The sequence below is a fragment of the Coniosporium apollinis genome (genome assembly GCF_000281105.1).
Source record: "Coniosporium apollinis CBS 100218 chromosome Unknown supercont1.22, whole genome shotgun sequence".
Classification (NCBI taxonomy): Eukaryota; Fungi; Ascomycota; class Dothideomycetes; genus Coniosporium; species Coniosporium apollinis.
In genome coordinates this window covers 332172-354114 of record NW_006913284.1, presented here as the reverse complement: position 1 = coordinate 354114, position 21943 = coordinate 332172, and the positions used below count along the sequence as shown (strand labels likewise).

Genomic DNA, 21943 nt, shown 5'->3' with positions numbered 1-21943 from the left:
CTGCGGTGCGATGTCCTATCAGTCGAGGACCTATCAAGAGCACTGGTCGACCCACCAATGCAACCCTCTTGTCGTCAGGTGATGCTGTATCTCGCCAGGCGCGCAGCCGTCGTGTAGGACTAGAAGAGTACGTAAGTACAGCTCATGTACGAGCTTGAGAACTCTCGATTCCGTCTCCTTTTCAGAGTTTATCATCTTTACCATCTCTTCCTCAAACTGCGTCACTCCCAATATGGCCGGCGCGAAAGGGTCTTCCACGTCCTCTCCCTCCCCCTCTCATTGAACCTCCTGACGTCCAACATCACCAGCCACACCAAACGCTCCATCGCTAACGGCCTCTAATTCACCTTCGACGCCGCGGGCAACATTGCTGGCGCCAACGTCTTCTTCGCGCGTGAGGCGCCGCGGTATCTCTCCGCGTTGACGGGGCTGATCGTCTGCTACTGCGGCATCTTTACTATTGCGCTGTCCCTGAGGCAGCACATGTGTTGAGAGAATCGCAGACGGGATAGGAAGATGGGTGTTACCGAGAGGACGAAGAATGGCGCGGATGAGATGGCAACTGCCGAGGGGTTTAGGGATGGGACGGATTTGGGGACTTTGCATTTTGGGTATTGCTTGTAGAGCAGGTCGGTATTCCCTCGTTCTAGTTCTTTCATTGGCGTCTACTAGATGATGAAGATATAGACAGTTCCTCGCTTGTTCCGCCTGAGGTTTTGGTCGGCCACACCTCCTCCAAGCCAAGCTCTAGGTCTGCTGAACATGCTATCAGCTTATCCCGAAGCCTCTTAGGGCCGCACGGGTCTGATGTGTCGCCGATGTCTCGTTACACTGTGGCTTGCGCGCCGTCAAGGTCGCCTGCCACGATTCCCATCTCCAGCAGTGGTTCGGATGCTGTAATGCACGAGCCCTTAACCGCCTTTTATTGAGGTTTTCTGGAGTTCAGTATCCACCCCATCTATCGCCCTATCCGCGAATCTCTCCCCAGCAACAAGCCCAATACCCTCACAACTCCCATCTCCCTCGTCAAACTTCACCCCCAACATCTCCCGTACGACCCACCTAGCAGTCCTCGTATGAAGACTCGGCTCCTTCCGCCCGCCGTCAACCACGCTCCTGCCTTTCGCTAGCGCCTGGAAAATAACGAGCTGGTCCTGCATATGCGTGTCAACGCAGCCCCCACGCTCGATCTCCCCGAACAGCTGGGTCGCGACTTCCTCAACCAGCAGTGCCACTCTGCGATGCGTAAGGCCTTCGGTCTGCCGTACGCAGTTTCTCTGCCTGTCGGCGCCGAGGCGGTGACCGTTGGTGCTGAGAGCTACTAGGAGAACGTAGAGGTGTTTGGAGTTGGTGTTCTGGATTTCGAAAGCGAGAGCGCGGTCCGCGAAGTGGGAAGGTGAGGCGTCCGCGAACTTCTTTAATTGGGCTCTCAGCTCGTCCCGCGCGCGAGCTGTGAGGGTGCTGCGGCCGCGTATCAGCGCTCTGATGTGCGTTATCTTGCCGCGGTCTGTGAGTCGGAAGCCTGAGAGGGAAGTGCCGGGGCCGAGTGGGGTTATGTGGTATTGGACTGCGCCGCCTTCGTTGCTGTCGTGTGCGTGTCGGCGGGCGGAGAGAGTGGCTATAGATGGGAGGCCGATGCGGGATAGAGTCGGTAAGAGCACTTCGTGGATGTAGTCTTGCGATGGGCAGGTAGATCCGTTTAAGCCACCCGTGATGGTGACAGTAACGGAAAGACCAGGATGATCTGGCTGTGAGCCTGCGGGTCCAGGCGCGCTTCCGCAGGAGAAAAGCAGGAATGGAAGAATCGCCTGCAGCACCAGGGCAATGCTACCAACCGTCTTTTGCTTGATTTTTAGGTCTGGGTGTGGCTGCTGCTGGCTTGCTGCCAGGTTGCTGGAAGAGAAGCTGGGCTTGAATTCAAGCGTGTTGCTTTTGAGCTCCGCGCCAGTAACAGTGGCATCGCACGCGGCGGCCAAGAAGTCTACTGCCGCGAGGTGCTGGTTCTTGAGGCCCCCGCCGTCGGTCCGGTTGCCTCTAATGTTGGTGATCCGAATTGGTATACCAGTCAGAGCCGATATGGCCAAAGCTATGCGCACGATTTGGCCGCCACCTTCAAGGGTTCGGCCGTCGAGGTGTACTGTTGATGCCATCTTACTGGAGAAGAAACGGTATCTCGTTTGAACTGAAGGTGACTCTGGGACAAAAGCACGACAATGAGCACGAGTGTTGTAAATGTATAGGAGTGATCTACATCTGAGATGGCATGACTCAGAGCGTAGAGATCAAGAAGAAGCGGATGACAGAAGTAGCGAAAACGAACACCATCTCGCTATGAGCAATATATAAAGCTGTGGAACGTTCGAGTACTTGCACCTGTGACGTTCTAATAACCTTAAAATGCTTCGAGAGATGGAGGGCGCAGTCTTGCCCGCATCATAAAGGGCTGTGGTACAGGATTTGTGGCTGACGATGCGGTGACAGAAAGCTTGGCCTGGTGGTAGAGCGACTCGTGCACCACCTAGCCGTGCGATTCTATCCAGATCTCACATTTCAGAATTAGATGCAGGTTTTGGAGTTGGTTGAACTGACAGTACCTGATTCGTCTCAGGTTGAAGGGCATCTAAAGTAGCAGGAGACGCTGTGCGCTCAGGAACTGTAGAGATCCGCAAACAGTCGGGTCTGGGGACTCGTAGCAAACGGCATTAAACACTACATGCTCGAAGAGGATCTAGTCTACAAAGGAACACTAGAATTAGATAAATGTAAGGGCCGTATCTTGGCGGTAACGAGAAGAGGACTGCATCCTCTCCACTCCATCAACGCCATCCCTATCTGCAACAAAATTCAAGGATCGCACTACATCGATCTGATTAAAGCATAGCTCGGCCCAGAAAACATCCCTCTTCCACGTGCAGACTCAATCATCCAGCCGAAATGCCTTCCTCAAGAACTGAAACTTCTTCTTCTTCCCACTCCGCCCCAACACGTTCCCCTTCTCATCGTACGTGCTCCTCCTGGCCCCAATCTCCGGCCTCTGCGGCTTCACGACCACGGGCGCCCCATCCGCCGTCGCCGGCCTCTCCTCCCCGCCAATCGCCGGCGGCGCAGGCAGCGGCCACGTATCGCTCTCCATGCGCTGCATCGTCGGGGTGTTTCTGCGATGGAGGCGCGGACTCCGCGGGGACGCTGCACCCGACGGCGACTGCGCCATCGCGTTATCGGCCATTTGCTTAGCGTCGATGGGCGTGATGGGGCGGCCCAGGGGCTCGGACGCAGGCTTCTTCTTGCCCATGCCGAAGAAGCCGCGTTTGGGTTTGGGCTTGGTGCCGGGGAAGCCGTTGGGCAGCTCGGCGGTCGGTTTGCTCGAGTCTCGCAGGGTACCGGAAGCGAGCGCGGCGCCTTGGGGGTTGCCGTTGGTCATGGGCCTTGCCGATGCAGCCTGGCTGACGTCGGCGGATGTGGGGACTGGAGGGTGCTGCTTGGGGCGGCGCCCGCTGTCGCTCTCTTCGTCGGAGAGGTCGGTGGAATCGCGGTCTTCGTCCCCGGCTCGTCGTGGAATGCCTCGGACTGGTGTCAGGCCGGTCGGGACAGGGGCGTCGTCCTCATCGTCCGAGTCAGCGAAGCGGCTGCGGAATGTAGGGCGGGCGTCTTCGTCGTCGCTGGAGTCGCCGAAGCGAGACTCGTAGCGCGAAGCAGCCTTCGGCGCGGGTGCCTTTGGTTTCGAAGACTTGCCGAAGCCGGAGATCTTTGAAGCCTTCTCTGGCTTTGCGGATTGCGGGCGAAGTGTAGGAGCGCCGGTGTCAAGCGAAGCTCGGATTGCACTGCCAGTCATCGGTCTACGCATAAAAGACCCGGTAGGCGACAGAGATCGGATACTGAATCTCGACGATTTTGTAGGGGGCGGCGTTGGTGATACTGGTCGCTGCTCTATCGGCGCTGGCTGAGAGGAGCCCCTCATACTCCGCTTCATGGTATACCCGCCTGCACCGCCAGTGTCAGATGTACGCCGACGTTGTTTCCTGAAGCTGCTGGCCGAGGCAACCGAGTCATCAGACATCTTCCGGCCGAGTGCAGGCATGGCGGACGCTCTGTTCTTGGCCGCTGTAGCAGTCTGTGGTGGCGGAATGCTTCTCATGGTAGGCGCAGAAGGGATATTCTTCTTTTGTAGCGCTCCTCTTGCGGCCGGGGCTTGTGCTGGCGGACTAGCGGGTCTTGCACTCTCCGGCTCTACGCTTCTCATGGACGTGCGCATCGTATTACCTCCTCTCATTGTCCGTGCAGCGTCATCGCCCCTCATAGATTTCCGCATGTGGGTTGCCGGCTGTTCTGCTGCGGTGGGCTCGAAAGGCGCACGCAGGCTCTGCCTCATAGCTGGTGCTTTTGGCTGAGATGGCTGTTGGGATCGTGGCGCGCTTGCTTTGGAAGCAGCCAACGGTGTCGGAGGGGCTTGCTGCGGTACAGCATTTATCCTCTTCTTCGGCTTCGACGCTGGTAAAGCTTGAGTTGGCTCGCTGGGAGCTGGCTCGCTGAGGGCTGGCTGTACCGACGGACTGCTAGCCGCCAGAGCCTCATGCTCAAGCTGCTGCTTTCTTTGCTCATTCAGGCTGCTCCAGTATGCCCTACTTTGATTCCAATCTTCAGCAGTATCGGAAGGTGACGACTCGACGCTCTGACTTGGCAGCCAATTTGATAGCCTTCCTTGCTGAGGTGGCGCGGCTACTACCGGGCTGTCAGGTGGAGTAGCAACTGCCATTCGCGGCGATGATGGACCGATAGGGCTATTCGCAATGGCATTCAAGGAACTGAACCCTCTGTCATCTTCGTCGAGATTCTCCTCCGCGTCACTATAGATGCTATCGTCGTCGTCGGATGATGCTTCTTCAGTGACAGCAGTCAGTTGTCTCCCCCGTTGCGGACGTGCAATTGGCGGTACATCTGTGACGGCAACTGGCGCTGCCTCGACCGCCACCGGTTCTGCAGCGGTTTCTGTTGATGACTTAGGCTCAGCAGTAGGCTCAGCAATCCATTGCTGCGTCTCCACAGGCCCGGTTCTGGCTCGGTGAAATGCATCCTCGTCCCATCCTCCAGGCATGACATAGTCCGGCGCTTCGTCGTACTCTTCGGCCTTGGGCGTAGGAGGTTCAAGGGAGATTGATGGTATACCATCGTCATGCGAGGGGTTCGACTCAGCTTCACCGACAATACTAGCAGCGAATGCCAGGGTATGCGATGAAACACTAGAAGATCGTTGAGGCTCAACTTGCGGACTTGGCTTACTTCCAGTGTTGTCACGGCTTTGGTCCGAGTCGAATGTAGAGCTTGAGCTGGAAGTCGTCGCTGGAGCTGGATTAACCGATACAGCATTCGCTGGCTCGGCGCTTCTGCGCTTCGACTCTGTAGTTTGCTTCGTGGCGTAGTCCCTAGCAAAGATTCCACCCACTGCATGGTCACTTGAAGGTCCCATGGGCTCAGCCAGTGTGGATATGGAGGTTGACATGGATGATGGTGCTGTTTCGGTGACCTTCTCGATAATCTCCGGTTCTTCTTGCCTCCTCTGGCTGCGGATGCTTCCAAAAGAAGGTAGAGCTGGCATTGGCTTCAAGCCGTAGTCCTGTTCGTTTGCAGCAGCTGTTGTGCCGCTCCACCGAGAAGACTCCATGCCTCCCCCTCGAGAAGATGTTGGTGAATCGTCACCTCTGTCAAAGCCAACCGTGTCCTCGTCGAAGCTCACCCTTGCACCCTTCTTCTTCTTTGGCCTCGCTCCATCATCCGACATTGTGTCCGACACGTCGCTTGGCGGAGCTCTGGGTTTGCCTGTTGCGGAATTTGGGATTGGAGAGCCATTCCTGGCAGAGGAAGATGGTGAGTGCTTCAGGGCAGACTTGGCCGGTGACAGCGAACGAGGCGGTGGCTGATGCTTGATGCCACTCAGTAACTCAGGAGCAGCTGCAAAATGCGTCGACCTCGATGGGCTCAATGACATTGCTCGCTCGGTCCGGCCCGTTCCCCTTGCATCCGATTGAGCGAACGAGCGAGCAGGGACCGTGAGGCTGGAGGAGCGTTGACGTTGCAGAGGTGGAGCGGAGGATTTCGCCGGGGCTACAGAGGTAGAGGCGGCCGGGTTGGATATACGAGCACCTTGGTCGGTTTCTAGCTTGCGACCGGTGTTGGCACCGGGCGCGGCGTGTCCGTAGCTTTCCGTAGAATCGCCTTGGGTGGCGGTTCCAGTGGGTTTGGCTACCATGCTCCCGGTTGCCAGGTAACTGCCCGGCTCTCCTGGGACAGCCTTTTGCTTCTTCTTTCCCACAGGCTTGTTGGCAGCATCTTGAATCGCCTGCTGTATACTCGACACCTCGTTAGGAGGAAGCGTGTTCGATTGAGGCGCGCGCACCGTAAGGTCAGCCCTCGGAGCTGCTCCGCTTGCGATCGGTTCCGTGTACCAGCCACTGTAACCTGTCCGCCCCGAACTGATTCTTGGGCTGGGAGGAGGGCTCGCCTGGTTAACTCTGGGGTATGAAAAGTTTACCGATGGTTGACTGCCGTCGCGCTCGAGCTCGGATACTTCGGACAGGCCATTAGCGCGTGTTCCATACGGTTGCGCAGAGGTTCGTCGCGTCCCTCTATCAACGCTAACTCCCCTGCCTCCTCTGGCCGTAGGCGAGTTCACGCGCAGCGGCGGCGGTTCTACGCTCGAAGCGCGTACGTGCTGGGGTATGGCTGGTACTGGCGGTGTGTTCTTGGGCGAATCCGTCCTGAACGTTCTCTCCGTCATCGACCCCGAGCTGTTGTTTCTTTGTAGCGTGCCTCTGCCAACGCCGTTGCCCGCTTGCGACGACAGCGAACCCCTCCGTGCCGTGCGCTTCGTTTGTAGATTTCCGATGGGTTCAGGAGAGGTTGTATGCGACCGCAGGGCGGCAGCCGCTGCGGCAGAGGAGAGCGAGGCATTAGAGGACGCGTTTTTCAGAAAAGCCTGGCTGGCGGCAAGCGTAGCCGCAGTGGCCGGCGGCGCATTGTTCCTAGGCTGCGCGTGAAGTGGTTAGCTGTCGAGCTGAGATGCGGAGCGTGCTTTCGGTGCGCGGTAACAATGCGCTTCAGGGGGTTACCTACAGGATTCGAGGATGCTCGACGCCGATGGAACATGTTGACGCGCTCTAGCTATGGATACCGTTTTGGAAATGACAGTTGCTCTCCCCCTAACAATGCGAAAGATGGTGAGCGCGGTTGCTGGCTGATGTCATGGAGGGCAAGGATGGTTGGGAGCTGGAAGCTGGGAGTTGGAAGTAGGCCAGTCGAGCGAGGGAGGTCCGTTGAGGATGAGGTGGTCAAACGAGGACCAGCGCACAATCAGCTGACGGGACGGGTGAGGGACGAATGAGTTCCAGATATTACAGAGGGTTGTCGTCAACAGAAGGTTTGGATAGTTGGACGGGTCGCGCCAGCCAAGAGCTAGAGTCCTTCAATGGAACGGGCTGGAGATGGCATGGGCATAGGCACTTTTTGGCGCGCAGCGTCATGCGGCGTCAACGGGTTGGCAGATTGAAGCTAGCGCCACAGCAGAAATTAACGACTCCTCGGACACCACTCAACAACCACTGCAGCCTGCGCCACGACAGATTCTCCTCAGAGCGTTGTGTTTTAGGGCATGGTTTAGGAGACATGTCCGTCGACAAGGCGTCATGTATCCTTCAGGCCATCCATCGTTCTTCGTGCACGCAAGCGATAATCTGTGTGCCCAACTATCCTACTATCCTACTATCAATGTAGTGGAGTTTTCGGAGACCCAGAACCCTCTGCCGGCTTAGCTACACACAATAAATAAACGCAGCTAGCCGGCACATGGCCAAATAAGAAACCTGCAATGGATAGACTCATCTTAGTCTCTGCGGAGTCACTGACATGCATCGCGGCAGCCCCTCCAACATCTCCACTCCGGATGTAGCCGAGGGTGCCGCTTCCGCTCCGCTTGACTGCCCGTATCATACTGTATACGTACATTCTCGTGGTCTAGATGGGCCCGAGATGTCTTAAAGACACTTCTCCACTTCCTCATGGGCAGGAAGAGCTTCCTCAATTGCCTCCATTATTCCTAGCCAGTTGCGAGGACCTCTTGGCCAGTCTCAGGGACAGTGTAGCAAGTTCTATATTCCTTCCCCGCGAGCATCTTACGCCTTGCCGTTTTGCAAGTGCCGGATAGCAAGACACTGAGCGCTTCGTCCCAGGCGGTTTCCTTGAGTCATATAAACTTTCCTTCTCGTCAAGCGATTCATCGCGCGTCCTAGTCCGCTTCCCGCCGACACGTGATCTACATACAGACCATCCCCTGTATAAGCCAACGTCAATCCAGAGTTCTCTAGAACTTGCAAGATGGCTTCAGATAACCAATCCCTACCCCCTTTGCCCCTGCCCGAGGGCATCACTGAGAACCAGGTCTCCTGTCCCGCCGCCGGCCTCTCCTTCCACATCCTCGAAGCCGGCTACGATTCCTCCCGCTCCAAACCTCTCATCATCCTGTGCCACGGCTTCCCCGAGCTGGCCTACTCCTGGCGAAAAATTATGCCCGGCCTAGCAGGCGCGGGCTACTACGTCGTGGCCCTCGACCAGCGCGGCTACGGCCGCACCACTGGCTGGGACACCTCCCCCTACGCCGAGGTCGACCTAAGCCAGTTCACCATGACGAATCTCGTCCGCGACATCGTCATCCTGGTCAACGCGCTGGGCCACAACCGCGTCCACTGCATCATCGGCCACGACTTCGGCGCCGTCTCGGCCTCCATGTGCGCGCTGATGCGGCCAGACATGTTCCGCGCGCTGGTGCTGATGTCGCATCCGTTCAAGCCGCCACCCGCCTTACCCTTCGACACCGCGCACAGCGCTCCAGAAGAAGCAGCGGCCTCAGGCCCCGACAAACCCGACATCCACGAGGAGCTGGCAACCCTACCGAACCCCCGCAAGCACTACAAATGGTACAACAGCACCGCCCCCGCCGCTTCCGACTGGGCACGCCCAGACCAAGGCCTGAAGGAGTTCCTGCGCGGCTACATCCACCTCAAGTCCGCCGACTGGGCGGGCAACACGCCGCACGCGCTCGAAGCGTGGAGCGCTGAGGAGCTGGCCAAGATGCCCGAGTACTACATCATGCCGCTACAAAGCAGCATGCCCGCCGTCGTGGCCTCCAACATGAAGAACGAAGACGCCAGCCTGACGAAGCGCTGGCTCCCCGACGAGAACCTCGACATATACGTCCAGGAGTGGGGGCGCACAGGCTTCCAAGGCGGCTTGAACTGGTACCGGAGCCAGACCGATCCAGCCAAGATGCGGGATCTGGATCTGTTTGCGGGAAAGAAGATCGAGGTGCCGACGGTGTTTATCTCGGGGGCGAAGGATTGGGGGAATTATCAGCAGCCCGGCGCGCTGGAGGGGTTTCCGGATAGCTGTCCGGATTTTAGGGGGGTGAAGATTATCGAGGGCGTGGGACATTGGCCGCAGCAGGAGCAGCCGGAGAGGGTGTTGGAGGAGATTTTGGGGTTCTTGGAGGGGCTTAAGGGGAAGAATGACGGGGGGAAGGGTGGGATGGGGATGCCGCTCGGAGATGTTTCCTGGGAGTAGGGGGCGGAAAGCATTCTCTTGCAATTGCATCGCTACATAAACTATCTAGAGCAACATAAGCAACGATTACGATTATTCATGCCAACTACATCAGAACTGTCATCCGCTGTGCAATCCGGGTATCTCGGTATCCTCATCCTTTCAATTTCAGTTGGAGACCGTTAATTCCGCCGAGTTGGCAGCAGTGGCAGTGCACCGTCCCAGTTGATCTGCATGGCTGCGCAGCGTTAGCATCAACGATACGATTCCGCCTTAGCTTGCTTGACTTACTCGTGGGGAAAGGGAAATAGGATCCTAAGAAGACATTAGCCGAGAACTGCAACAAAATGCTGTTTTCAATGAACTTACCGTGATCCTCGCGCATGTAGACATAGAAGCCGCCTTGTCTATTATGACTAAGTCAACACTCAAACCTCGCTTTTCATTGAGCCAGACTTCGCTTACCTAGGGATTTTCTTCAGCTCTCCCTTCGGGCCGGGCGCCCTTCTCAAGTTGTCCAATCTCCCCACAACTTTCAACATTGCAGTCAGCGCGACACGGCTCGCATCCCGGCCCAGACAAGCGTGCGGGCCCACGCCATAGTGGATGTAGTTCTCCAAAGGCCGGTTGACCTTGACTTCCTCCGGGTCGGGGAACATGATCGGGTCCTTGGCCGCGCCAACGAACGACACAAAGACCTTGTCGCCCGGCTTGACGTGTACGAGCCGACCACCATCGTCAACGGTCGCCGAGCCCGTCGCTTCCCTATAGGAGCCAAACGTGCCGTTGAGCCGAATACCTTCCATGCAGTAATGCAGAATCTTGTCGTCGGCTTCGGGCGTATCGAGCTTGGCAAGTCTGTTGATTTCAGGAAGGAATCTCTGTCCCCGAGGCGATAGATAGAAGTCGAGCGCTTGGGTGAACTGTCACAACGTCAGCTTCAACACACCGGGGTCTAAGGAGCACCACTCAGAGCCTACCACTTGAGCCTGGTTAGGTACCATCGCGGTCGCTGTGGGGAAGACCTGTGACCACGCCGTTTCTTCAACGCTCAAGCCGCTGTCTAGGAGGCGGCGCACCATGTGGACGCCGTAGTCGGTCAGATAATCTTCGTTGTCGTGGAAGCTATCCGCAATGCCGGAGATCCAGCCGCCGGTCATGTAGACTGACTTGACATTCGCCTCGATCAACTTGCCGAGAACGCTTGAGATCTTTGCGGCGGCCCTGTGAAGCGGGAATGACTTCGCAGGATCTAGATCGAAGAAGATGCAGACGAAGATGACTGCCAGAGCCATATAGAGCTCGTGCTCTGTAAAAATTCCACGTGGCGTCGCTTTCGACTTGAGCGGCAGCGAGAACACGTTGGCGGCAAAGTGTACATGTGCGAGGTTACCAACGCTGCGCATAGTCAGTCACACTTGTGCAGGGTTGATTTCCAGCTGGTTTTCCGTCCCACTTACTCTCTGGTGATGTCGACATGGTTCACGCCGGCGATCTGGAATGACTTCTCGTGCAGAAGCTTCAACGTGATGTACTCGTAGAATTGCTTGATGTGCTTATGCCAGTTCTCTCTATACAGAGATTTGGCCATGGTTTGCCGCTGCTTCGCATGCAGGGAGGTGTCGCCGGAGCTACATTCGTCTGTCAGACCTGCTTCACTCGCTTGACGACTCTAGGACTCACAGCATGAAGTTGGCTCCACCCTTGCCCATCAGCTCCTCGAGCGTTTTCCCCCAAGTAACCTTGAAGATATCCTGTCGGTCAAGGATCGTTTTTGCTCCAATGTAGGTAGTGAGATTGACACGCGGCGGGATGAAAGCTGGACGGTCCCATGAGTAGTGATTCTCCCTCCCTAGATCCCGTAGAATTTTTCGGTTTTCAAGCGGTATGGTCATCGGGTAGTGCGCGTACACGGAGTTTGGCTGGAAGTGGTTGGGGAATGCCCGCAAAAACAGCTTATAGAAGACGCAACCTGGGTATAGAGTTGTGGGTTAACGGAGTTGCATGGTGTCTCGTTGTGACGAGGAAAGGTCTGCTTTACTAACCTTGCTCGACGTTCAAGTCATACTGCACTTCGTTGTAGCCCCAGCTAGACGAAGTCAGCATTGGTTCAGCGAGCATCCGAATGCACGTACTTGGTGAGATTCTTCGCATGGTAGTCGATGGTGTAGAACCTATCACCGCGGACGAGGCAAACGGCGTCAGAGAGGATTGCCCTAGAAATGGTAAATGTGGGGGCTATTCCGACTCCTGGAACCATCGGCGTCTTCGCTTCCTCGCAGACGATGCCGGGGTACATCTCAACGAGGTCGGGATGTTCATAGAGATGGCGGAGCTGCTCAGCCACCTTGGGATCGGAGTTTATGCTTTCGAACGAGTCATGCGGCTTCAGCTTGAAGAATTTCCTGAACTCGTTGAGCGTCCCCAAGCCCCATTTGCGCGCCTGCATCATGCCCATGATCTCAACAGCGCGGAGGGCTTTGGGAACATTGTTGGCGCCGAAAGAGCCTGGCTGACCGTCAGAAACTGCCGACATGATTCTTTAAATGGCTTGCTCACCTGCGCAATCCTCAATGCCTTCTGTAATGATCTTGACAAGGTCTCCATCGTCATACTTTCCATGACCGTCTCGCTGCAGATTTGCAAACGGGCGCTTGGCGGGATCTTTGTCAAGCCCGGCGTACCACTTCCCAAGGCCTGCCACCAGCTCATGCATAGGCACATCAGCAGCCCTCTTTCCAAACATCTGCAGATACATGTTTTCTGTCCATTGCTCATCCTTCAAGCTAGTCGCCGAGTGCCATCTGTAGACGAGGTTAAATTCAGCTGAGACTTGGTTGCCGATACCACGAGGAGTGCCATCCTGGCCGAAGACTTTGTCCATGTCCACTCGCGGGTCCAGCGTCCAGGTGGTGTTGCTTCTGTTCAAATTGACGATGGTACGCAGGTAGTCGAGTAGCGTGATGTTCATGTACAAGCCGCAAGTGATCAAACGGCCCGTCTGGAACAAGTCGTTGTCGTATTTCTTCCACGCGCTCTGCGCTCTCTCCCCAGAGAGGTTGTCGCTGGGTTTCGTGAAGCGGCCGCCCTCGTTGATGACTGCTAGTTGCTCGACCACGTAGTTGTGGAATCTATTGAACATGATGAGAAGCACACCGCAGCCTGGGGGAAACCCCAACAAGCGCTGTTCGGCAAAGCAATCCGGCTTCAGTCTGCCATGCTCGAACGTTCTGATTTGGTCCTGATCGTCTTGGTTATCGCCGTAGAGGGGAGACAAGTCGAGATACGAGGATGTTTGCGAGTTTGAGATATCCCGGTGGTCCGTTTGAAACAAATCGTGAATAATCAGCGACGCCCAGTAGAAGAGAATGCTGGAGACGTTGTTGGGATGCTTCGTGTATGTATTCCGCGCGAAGAGGCTGTCAAAGATGAGGCCAGGATCGGGCAGCGCGCCGGGCTGGATCGTGATAGGCTGCACGCTTCGTGCATATGGGGTATTTGCTAGAGTGCCTGTCAGTGATAATGCACATGGCAACTGGATTGCTCGGACCTACCGGCACCAAGGTGGGGATACATGATGTTCTATGATAATCAGCAGCTGCGGCTTGGGTCCGAAGGAAGCGCCTTACATTGTACGACCCATCAGCCGATCTGTATTTGAATTGATCACCCAGATACCTACAAACAAACGTAAGTATCGCCCTTACTCAAGGCGAAGGACAGTAACACGTACGAGAGCGGTGGGTGTTGTAAAGAATCCCACAGTTCATCAATGAAGGCATTCGTGAGATCCACTCGATTCTTCGAGAGCGCGGGCAAATCACTGACGAGCTGGAGGAGTGTTGTCAGTAACGTACCGGACTGTTCTTTACACCTACGTATTGAAGATGCATAGACATAGCAAGATCACAGCTGCTGCAATGCAGCTGACCGAAATACGGAAGAACGCGTGCTTAATACGAAGAAGAAGATTACACCGCTGTATACTGCCATCCAAGCCGCCCGGGCACTAACGTAAGAGATCTGTTCAGCATTACCTGGATAACACGCTCCATGAGATACGTCTTGTCGTCCGCAAGCTCGCCAGCGGCCTTGGTGGTCATAACATCCTTCAAGGTCTTCACGTCCTTGAAGCCCAGGGTTCGAAGATCGGCGAACATTCCACTCGGCACCTCTGTATCAATGTAGGTGCCATTGCCGGATTGTGTAGGCAGTGGTCGTTGAGAAGCGTGAATTAGCTGCGCAAACTGCTCGAACGTGTCGCTGACGTCTTGACGCGTTGCATTCTGATCCGGTTCCTCCTTATGCGTTTCGCCGTTGACCAGGTGCTTTGAGCTCCGTCGTTCCTTCTTCTCGTCTGGAGTAAAGCCGTTTGGCTGGCCCTTCCCTTTGTTCTTGTCTTTGCGGAACTGAGATGAGAGCCTTCGGAGCATATTGTTAAGCGTGCCGGCCAAATGGGGGGATGCAACGATGGGCGTAGTAGAAGACAACGAGGTCAAGTAGGAGACTTTTCAGCTCGATAACAGTCCTGAAGGTATAGGAACGCCGTCGGCGGCTAATCACGGACCTTCGACCGAGGAGCAAGAGTGTTTTCCCCGCAGTGCACCGCCAGGAGGGTTCAATTGGCGATTCGAGTCAAGGTAAAAGCATGTCGATGCAGAACGTAAACAATGGACCAAGTGGATGCACGAGCTGACCCGTGTACGAGCTGAGCGGACCCTGCATGCTGGACTAATCGGATCTGGGGCGTCTTCCTATGTAACATGTGGCTGGCACGGAGTGCACTGGCGCTATCCAGAATCGAATGGTGAAGCGGATACAGGAGACGGACGGCAGTGTACTACCCACCAGGGTCCGCGGTAGTGGTTGTCTTGGATGCCTATCCAGGCCAAATCGCTCCGATGATCGCCATAACACAGCTGTTGCAACGCAGCAGTGGCGCTTGTCACTTGATGCTGTCAACGGTCAGCACAACTGCCACGTCGAGCGGGAAAAAAGCCTCACCGCGACTATAGAACTTCAGGACTGTATCAACAATAAAACCCCATCTACAATCACCATAATGCTCCACAAAAGCGTCTAAATAGCTAACCTAAGGTATGTCGTTGTTCCACTCACATCTGAGAGTAATTGCAGCGGGTGATCGTGGATTACCTTGTGAAGTTGACGGTGGAAGAGCGTTGGATAGCTCTGCGCGGTGAGGTTTTCTTCCTGCCCGATGTGGCCGCCAATCATTGGTGGTATTTCGGTATCGGACTGATTGAAGGACTGTGCAGAAGAAGTGCAGCGTGCAGCGCCCCGCACACCATGACTATTGATTTGATGGCTTGAGTGCATGAGCTACTCGGATGTACATATCCCACCAAGACTGTGCTAGATTATTAAGATTAGAACGCTGCAAGTCATCGAAGCTGGAAAATGGCGGCTGAGCGAGTGTATCAACTCCGCACGACCGTAGCATGCCCAGGGCTTCCCTGTCAAAACCTACCTAACACACGACATTTATTCACCATGGAAGGAGTGGGTTTGTGGATATAGCCCTCATTGGTCGATGCCACCTGAAGGGTCCATCCACTCGTGGTTGGCGCTGTACCAAATCGGCTTCAACGGCTGAAAGGCTCATGCCAGTCATACGCTGCCGTCAATGCAGCCAAGGCTTAGGACAGCCACAATGCTCGCCGACACCAATCTGAGAAAGGCACTCCTGAATGCCGAAAGTTGACGCAAGCGGTTTGGAGGTAAAATCGGCCTTCGACCATTCCCGATGCCTGAGCACGTCATGGCGCAGGCGTTGCAACAAGCGCAGTAAGACAGGGTTCACTTAGTCTATCCGGTGTTGATCGGACGAGATAGTCCCGCATACTGTAGTGCTCAAAGAGGTAAGATGAGGTTGAGCTGGGTACGATCGTTGTAGAGTTTACCTTTTCTTGGCATTGACCGTGCACCGCGGGAGGAACCGATCTCTCATCGAAAGACCCTGCTGCCGCAGCAGTGTACCGAAGAATTCGGAACAGGCCTGGTGGGAACAGCTCGGATTGTGCATCTTCGGCCAGAGAACCAACTCACCAATCATCTCGTGATCCGTGTACGAGCAGGGTCGCTAGACTTGCCGCCATCCGGGCCAGGTTGGCGATAGTCTCTCATTTCTCCCGGGTTTGGGTTCGGAGCGGCTCGGGAGGGAGCCATGTTAGGCTCGTGGCGCACTTCGGGCCAGCTGAAGACTTGCACCCACTTGGGTTATCGATCCCTCCAACATCGACTCGCGTCCTCTCCGCAAGCCAAGGGCCACCCGAGAAGTCCGTTGCCGCAGCTATGCCCAGCTTGTTTAACACCGGTTTCACGAACGAACTGGCCTCCTGATCTTGTCAATCTTAGGGCAGCTAGACGATTTCATGTGATAGAAAGCAAAAGATGTTCAGCAATTTAACTCTTTACTGCACCAGTCACCTAAAGCCTCTTTGATCTATGGACTATGCGCTTAGGCTATCCAGCTCTAGGGCCACGAGTAGCTTTCCATGCGGCAACAGACACTTCGAATGGCCATGGCCATTGGGCGCTGTATTGGCTGGTCACAGCGTTGACAAGACTGTGTAACAAGCAATGCATGAGATGACACCTCTTTGTTTAACCGCTAACGCACCTGAGTTGTTGCTCATATTCAACTAGCATGCAGGTGCAGCAGTTCTCTTCCCGACGCAGCTCTCAACCAGACGTGTTACCGCGATTGCCTTTGTTTCGAGCTGTTACACATCTCGAGTGGGCTACGCCGCTGGTCGACCATTGCAGGCAGATCGCAACGCCGCCGAATTAGCACCGCCATTGGTTGCCCTTGGGGTTTGGGAATCTCCTTCACCGCTGTACTTAGCCATTGGATGCTGGTGGCATCTCGAAGGTGGACTCCAGCGGTGGAGGGGTAACTAGGCTTGGACTCAGACCCATTGTGGCATCAGCATAAGCCCACAATGCAGAAGTACATGAAGTCCGATCCGTTGCATGAGCGCCGACCCTAATCGGGACACCAACTGGGCATTGATGCTGTTGGCCTCGTCTTTGCGGCGGACCCGGCGCTTCCAATAGCTGTGTGAACTTGACTTGACTGCTGAAGTGCTTCTCCGCTTGGAGTTCTCTCCCATATTGCCATTCATCAGTTCCATCTCTCTTGCTCGCGATATTATCAGGAGACCCTCTGCTTGCTTTTCGTCTGTCTTCTACTTCAGTTGGTAAAAGATCATGTCCAGTTTAGGTCCACGAGAAGCTGCCAGCAGCCGGCAGGGGAGTGAGAGAGTTGCCAGCCCCCGCCCTGCACCGCTCGAAGCTCTACGACCAATTGCCGGGCCTCAGAGACAGCGCAGGAGGTTCGTCCTCTGCTTTGACGGGACCGGTAACAAATTCTGCGGAAACGATGCAGACTCAAACATCCTCAAGATCTATCGCATGCTGGACCGGAGCGATGGCAGCCAATTCCATTATTATCAGCCTGGTATCGGTACTTACGTCAACACGAACTCGTTGTCGCACACAACCGGGTTCGCTCGATTCAGGTCCTGGTATGCAAAGGCGAAGGACTCCGCTATTGGCACTTCATTTGGCGAGCATGTAATGGCAGGGTACAAGGTAAGATCTGAACGTACTCAAGAATCTCGCCCATCGTGTAGTGCGTTGTACGCGGAGTAATGCTTGCTTTAGTTTCTTATGCGATACTACTCCCCAGGCGATCATATTTACTTCTTTGGCTTCTCCAGGGGAGCATACACAGCTCGATTCCTCGCGGAGATGCTGGACCACGTCGGCCTGCTGTCCGCTGGGAATGAGGAGATGGCTTTCTTCGCATGGAAGACGTTCCAGAAGTGGCAGATACGCCAGGAGAGAACTGCAGAAGAGAAAGCTCAGAAGAAAGAGTTGCTCGAGTTCATGTGTGCCTTCAGAGAGACCTTCAGCCGGCCCGTCCACCGCATACGCTTCCTGGGATTATTCGACACCGTCAATAGTGTTCCAAGATTCGAGAATGCGTGGATGGAGCGCAGCAAGTTCCCGTACACTGCTCGCAGTTCAGCCAAAGTCATCCGTCATGCAGTCGCGATAGACGAACGCCGAGCAAAATTCCGACAAGACCTAATATCGGAGGTTAAGCAAGCCAGACAGCGTAGGCAGCATCGTCACCATCACCATTTCCATTACCAGCATGCGAAAGGAAAGAAAGAAGATACCCATGTTATGGAGGAGCGTCATAACGTCCATGCTCGCAGTCGGTCAGAGTCGAAGCGCTACCAGCCGCGCAGGGCCAGTCTCATGCCGCTTTCGGAAACCTTCCGCGACCGCTCCGAGGTGGCGGGGATCCGCTCACGCAGCCGTGGTTTATCGGTAGGAAGGGGTGTTAATACTGATGGGCGCAGCGTTACACCTGTCTCCCAAACGTCACTACCACCCCCTGGACTTGAGGATGACGACTCAGACGGGGAGCAGGATATACAAGAAGTCTGGTTCGCCGGCTGTCATGCTGTGAGTTTTGACAAGAGACCCGGAGAGAGTCACTGCTAATAGCTTGGCTTCAGGACATAGGAGGCGGGTGGCCCCTCGAGGCTGGAGAAGACAGCGCTCTTAGTCATGTGCCCCTTGTATGGATGGTCCACGAAGCTCGGCGTGCCGGCCTGGAATTTGATGAGGTGAAGATGCGAGCACTCAATTGCTGCCCGAACGAGGAGACAGACAGGAGTCGGGGCAGGGCCACGGCGCCCGCGATACCTACGATCGAAGTTGAACCAGCCTGTCGCAGCCAAAGCGACGCCCAGTACGGCAGAACCGGCGAGCCTGCTTGCGATCCCGAAAAAGCACTCGCTCGAGATGACGCTGACCAGGATCTCTCGCCGTTCCATCGGACTATTTACTCAGCCGCAACCCGTGGTAAGATCCACGACGTGCTACAGTTCAACAACGGCCTTTCAGCCGCAAGCGTGATCTCGTGGAACATCATGGAGTACCTCCCCTTCCGACGGATGGATTTGCAGGCAGACGGATCGTGGAAGAGTATCACGTGGCCGCTACCCAAAGGCGAGGTCAGGGACATGCCGAAGGATGTGGTCGTGCATGGCTCGGTCTTGAGGAGAATGGAAGCGGATCCCAGCTATCGTCCCGGGAACCTGATTTGTGGAGGAGGCGGTAGAGGGGTTAGGAAGGCTCCAAAGGAGCTTGGTATGGGTGAGTGGCGGGTCCTGCGTCACGAAGATGATCCTGTTGGAGAGGTGGTTGTGAAGGCGAGTCCGGCGGTGAAAAAGGGCGAGACGAACGGGACGAGTTCTACAAAGCAATACGTACAGTAATAGCGCCTGGAGTATGTTACTGTTAATTCCTCAATAGCTGGATACCGTGAACCTGGTCACTATCAGACAGGGCAGCACAGCGACATGGCGGAGCGGCGGTACCATTTTCCGTCCGGTTCCTATCTCCCCGTCTTATTTTCTTTTCCCCGTAATCGGAAGTGTACATCTGCCGGCCGTATTCTGCACTGATGCTGGCTTGGAGATGCGTCCTAGATGGTGGGAGGCGCTTGAAGTGCATGGTGAGCCGCGTTCGAGGTCTACCGTTATCTCTGCCGCGGTGCCAAGAACCTCTTTATCTTCCCGTATCTCATATCTGTCTGGCCCAGACCTGCAGCTCCGACGACGACACCGCGCACCACCGTAGTTCCTGACGGCCCGAGGAGCCTCAGTCATTGGAGTAGAGTTGCAGAAGTCCCGTCGTAATAGCTATTGCAAATCTCATCCCCGGAGCACCAAGATCTTGCAGCTATCTAGATTTAGATATATCATGGCGCGCAGAAACGCCGGTGGCTTCGCTTCCACGCTTCAATTTGAGTTCATTCCTTCAGAGACAGTATCTGGCAGCTATTGGGTTCAAAAGCATGGCCTTTTCCGCTTTTCTTGATGCATCCAGCATCTCTGCTTCCCTCCCTCCCTCCTCTTCCTCTCCCTTAGCCCTGGAGTCAGGATGTCTCGCTTCTGCCAGCTCTCTGCCCTTCTTGCGCTTGCGCTGCCTCTATTCACTACAGCTTCCCCAGTAGACCTGAATGCTCTCCTTCGGCGCCAAGATGTCGACACTCCACAAAACGCCAGCTTGCCAAACGTCACAATCTATTCAACTGGAGGGACGATCGCGAGCGTAGGCACGTCGAATACACAAACCATTGGCTACAGCGTCGGGCTTGGAGTCCAACAGCTTGTCGACGCCGTTCCTGAAATCCTGAACATCGCAAACATTGATGGCTACCAGGTCTCGAATGTTGATTCTGGAAGGATTAACAGCACCATCCTGCTCAACCTCACGCAATTGATCAACGCGGAGCTGGCCAAAGAAACCGTAGCGGGCGTTGTGATTACTCATGGCACGGACACTCTGGAAGAGACAGCTATGTTCTTGGACCTCACCATCAACTCTACAAAACCAGTTGTCATAGTTGGCGCGATGCGGCCGGCAACTGCTCTTTCCGCAGACGGCCCGCTTAACCTGCTGCAAGCTGTCACCCTTGCAACATCGGAGGTCGCTCGCGGAAGGGGTGTCATGATTTCACTGAATGAGTGAGTTCCGCCGTAACGATCAGAAGATTTCTGAGTACACCTCCATGGTTTATTTTAGCTGACATGAGTATCCAGTCGCATCGGCAGCGCCTTATACACAACAAAAATGCACGCCAACGCCCCTGATACCTTCTACGCAACCGAACAAGGCCAGCTAGGCTTCTACATCAACCAAGTACCCTACTTCTACTATGAGCACGCGCTTCCAACAGGAAAGCCGTTCTTCAATATTTCTGGTGCCACAGACCTTCCACACGTCGACATTCTCTACGCACACCAGCAGGCCAACGGTGCGCTAGTGAATGCCTCATACGAGAGCGGTGCCGAGGGCATCGTGTTTGCGGGCGTGGGGGCCGGTGGGCTGACGCCTGCATACTCGCTGGCTGCGCAGGAGTTGTACAATGCGACTGGGATCCCGATGGTCGCATCTCACAGGAGCCCCGATGGTTTTGCACCGATAAGTGAGAGTAATGGATGGATCATTGGGAGTGGGCCTCTGAACCCACAAAAGAGTCGGGTTATGTTGCAGTTGGCGATCGAGGTTGGATATGACAATGAGAAGATTAGGAGTCTGTTTGCGGGTACGATGCCGGACGCTGATGCGTAGTAGTGAGGCAGTGCGCAAAAATGATATCATATCTATCAACAAGGGCGATTGCGTATCCTGGAGTAAGCTCGTATCAGTTTACTCCCGTTTGAGAAGTATCTGCATATCCCGCTTGCACTTCATCATCGAGCTATCAACCACCGCCTCCCCCCACTCCCTCATCCAAGCCAGCCCATCAGTGCCTCATGAAACCTCTCCGGATCCTGAATCTGCGGCGCATGTCCCAGATCCCCAAACTCCACCAACGCCGCTCTCGGAATAACACTAGCCGCCTGTTTTCCTAACAGATCATACCTTCCTAGCAGTGATCTGATTTCCATCGGCGCAGCCGCCCTCCCAACAGCCGTAGTATCCTTCATTCCAATGAGCAGCAGCGTTGGCATCGTCAACAGCGGAAACTCATACACGACCGGCTGCGTAAACACCATATCAGTTACTCGCGCGCCGTTCCAGCTAAATGCCTCCCCCTCAGGCCCGGCGTACACGTCTGCGAGCATCTGCACCCAGACGTCGTAGGCGGAGCGCCACGTGTTAGCATAGTAAGTCGTCTGCTGATACGCCTTCAGGTTGGAGAAATTGCTGGCCAGCTCCTGCCTATACGTCACATCGATCGGCGTGTAAGGGACCCCAAGAGCCTTCCAGTCCTCGAGCCCGATCGGATTTGCCAGGACAAGCCGTGCCGTAGTGGCGGGATACATGAGCGCAAACCGCACCCCCAGCATCCCGCCCATGGAGTGGCCCATCACTATCGCCGTGTCGATGCCGAGGTGCAGCAGCAAGTCGTGAGTGTTGAGCGCCAGCTGGTGCAGGCTGAACTGGTAATTGTACGGCTTGGTGGAGCGGCAGAAGCCGAGTTGGTCGGGAATTACGACGCGGTAGCCTGCGGAGAGCAGGACGCGCGCGGTGGCTTCCCAGGTTGCGGCGCAGAAGTTCTTGCCGTGAAGGAGGACTACGGTTTGGTCGTTCGAGTGGGTAGGAGAGGGGGACACGTCCATGTAGGCCATGGAGTGGTTCTGAAGCTGGGATGTGAAGTTGTAATACAAAACTGGCCAGGGATAAGGGAAGGGTGTGAATGTGCCATTGTGAGGTGGAGATTGGGATGATGCGGTGAGTGTCTGGCTCAGTACGAGCGTAAGGAGTTGTAGGAGGTATCTCATGGCTCGGATTGGAAAGTAGCAGC

General features: G+C 55.5%; 7 protein-coding genes across 7 annotated transcripts; 3 read left to right on the top strand and 4 right to left on the bottom strand.

Moving 5' to 3' along the window:
• Positions 1 to 911: 911 nt before the first annotated feature.
• W97_04942 (RNA 3'-terminal phosphate cyclase) lies at positions 912 to 2150 on the bottom strand (the record flags this gene model as incomplete). The annotated part of the gene is made up of 1 exon (XM_007782830.1): positions 912 to 2150. The coding sequence occupies one exon, from the start codon at positions 2148 to 2150 to the stop codon at positions 912 to 914; it is 1239 nt and encodes a 412-aa protein (XP_007781020.1).
• Positions 2151 to 2917: 767 nt separating this feature from the next.
• Positions 2918 to 5776, bottom strand: W97_04941 (uncharacterized protein; the record flags this gene model as incomplete). Its single annotated transcript, XM_007782829.1, has 1 exon — positions 2918 to 5776. The coding sequence occupies one exon, from the start codon at positions 5774 to 5776 to the stop codon at positions 2918 to 2920; it is 2859 nt and encodes a 952-aa protein (XP_007781019.1).
• Positions 5777 to 8364: 2588 nt separating this feature from the next.
• W97_04940 (uncharacterized protein) lies at positions 8365 to 9606 on the top strand (the record flags this gene model as incomplete). The annotated part of the gene is made up of 1 exon (XM_007782828.1): positions 8365 to 9606. The coding sequence occupies one exon, from the start codon at positions 8365 to 8367 to the stop codon at positions 9604 to 9606; it is 1242 nt and encodes a 413-aa protein (XP_007781018.1).
• A 161-nt stretch (positions 9607 to 9767) lies between these two features.
• W97_04939 (uncharacterized protein) lies at positions 9768 to 14018 on the bottom strand (the record flags this gene model as incomplete). The annotated part of the gene is made up of 14 exons (XM_007782827.1): positions 9768 to 9823; positions 9877 to 9900; positions 9955 to 9992; positions 10051 to 10508; positions 10566 to 10983; positions 11046 to 11216; positions 11269 to 11557; positions 11631 to 11674; positions 11721 to 12093; positions 12145 to 13086; positions 13140 to 13167; positions 13215 to 13263; positions 13319 to 13416; positions 13623 to 14018. The coding sequence occupies 14 exons, from the start codon at positions 14016 to 14018 to the stop codon at positions 9768 to 9770; spliced, it is 3384 nt and encodes a 1127-aa protein (XP_007781017.1).
• A 2797-nt stretch (positions 14019 to 16815) lies between these two features.
• W97_04938 (uncharacterized protein) lies at positions 16816 to 18902 on the top strand (the record flags this gene model as incomplete). Its single annotated transcript, XM_007782826.1, has 3 exons — positions 16816 to 17199; positions 17272 to 18084; positions 18138 to 18902. The coding sequence occupies 3 exons, from the start codon at positions 16816 to 16818 to the stop codon at positions 18900 to 18902; spliced, it is 1962 nt and encodes a 653-aa protein (XP_007781016.1).
• A 667-nt stretch (positions 18903 to 19569) lies between these two features.
• Positions 19570 to 20763, top strand: W97_04937 (uncharacterized protein; the record flags this gene model as incomplete). Its single annotated transcript, XM_007782825.1, has 2 exons — positions 19570 to 20156; positions 20232 to 20763. 2 exons carry the CDS (start codon positions 19570 to 19572, stop codon positions 20761 to 20763), a joined length of 1119 nt encoding a protein of 372 aa, XP_007781015.1.
• A 158-nt stretch (positions 20764 to 20921) lies between these two features.
• Positions 20922 to 21920, bottom strand: W97_04936 (uncharacterized protein; the record flags this gene model as incomplete). The annotated part of the gene is made up of 1 exon (XM_007782824.1): positions 20922 to 21920. The coding sequence occupies one exon, from the start codon at positions 21918 to 21920 to the stop codon at positions 20922 to 20924; it is 999 nt and encodes a 332-aa protein (XP_007781014.1).
• Positions 21921 to 21943: the final 23 nt, after the last annotated feature.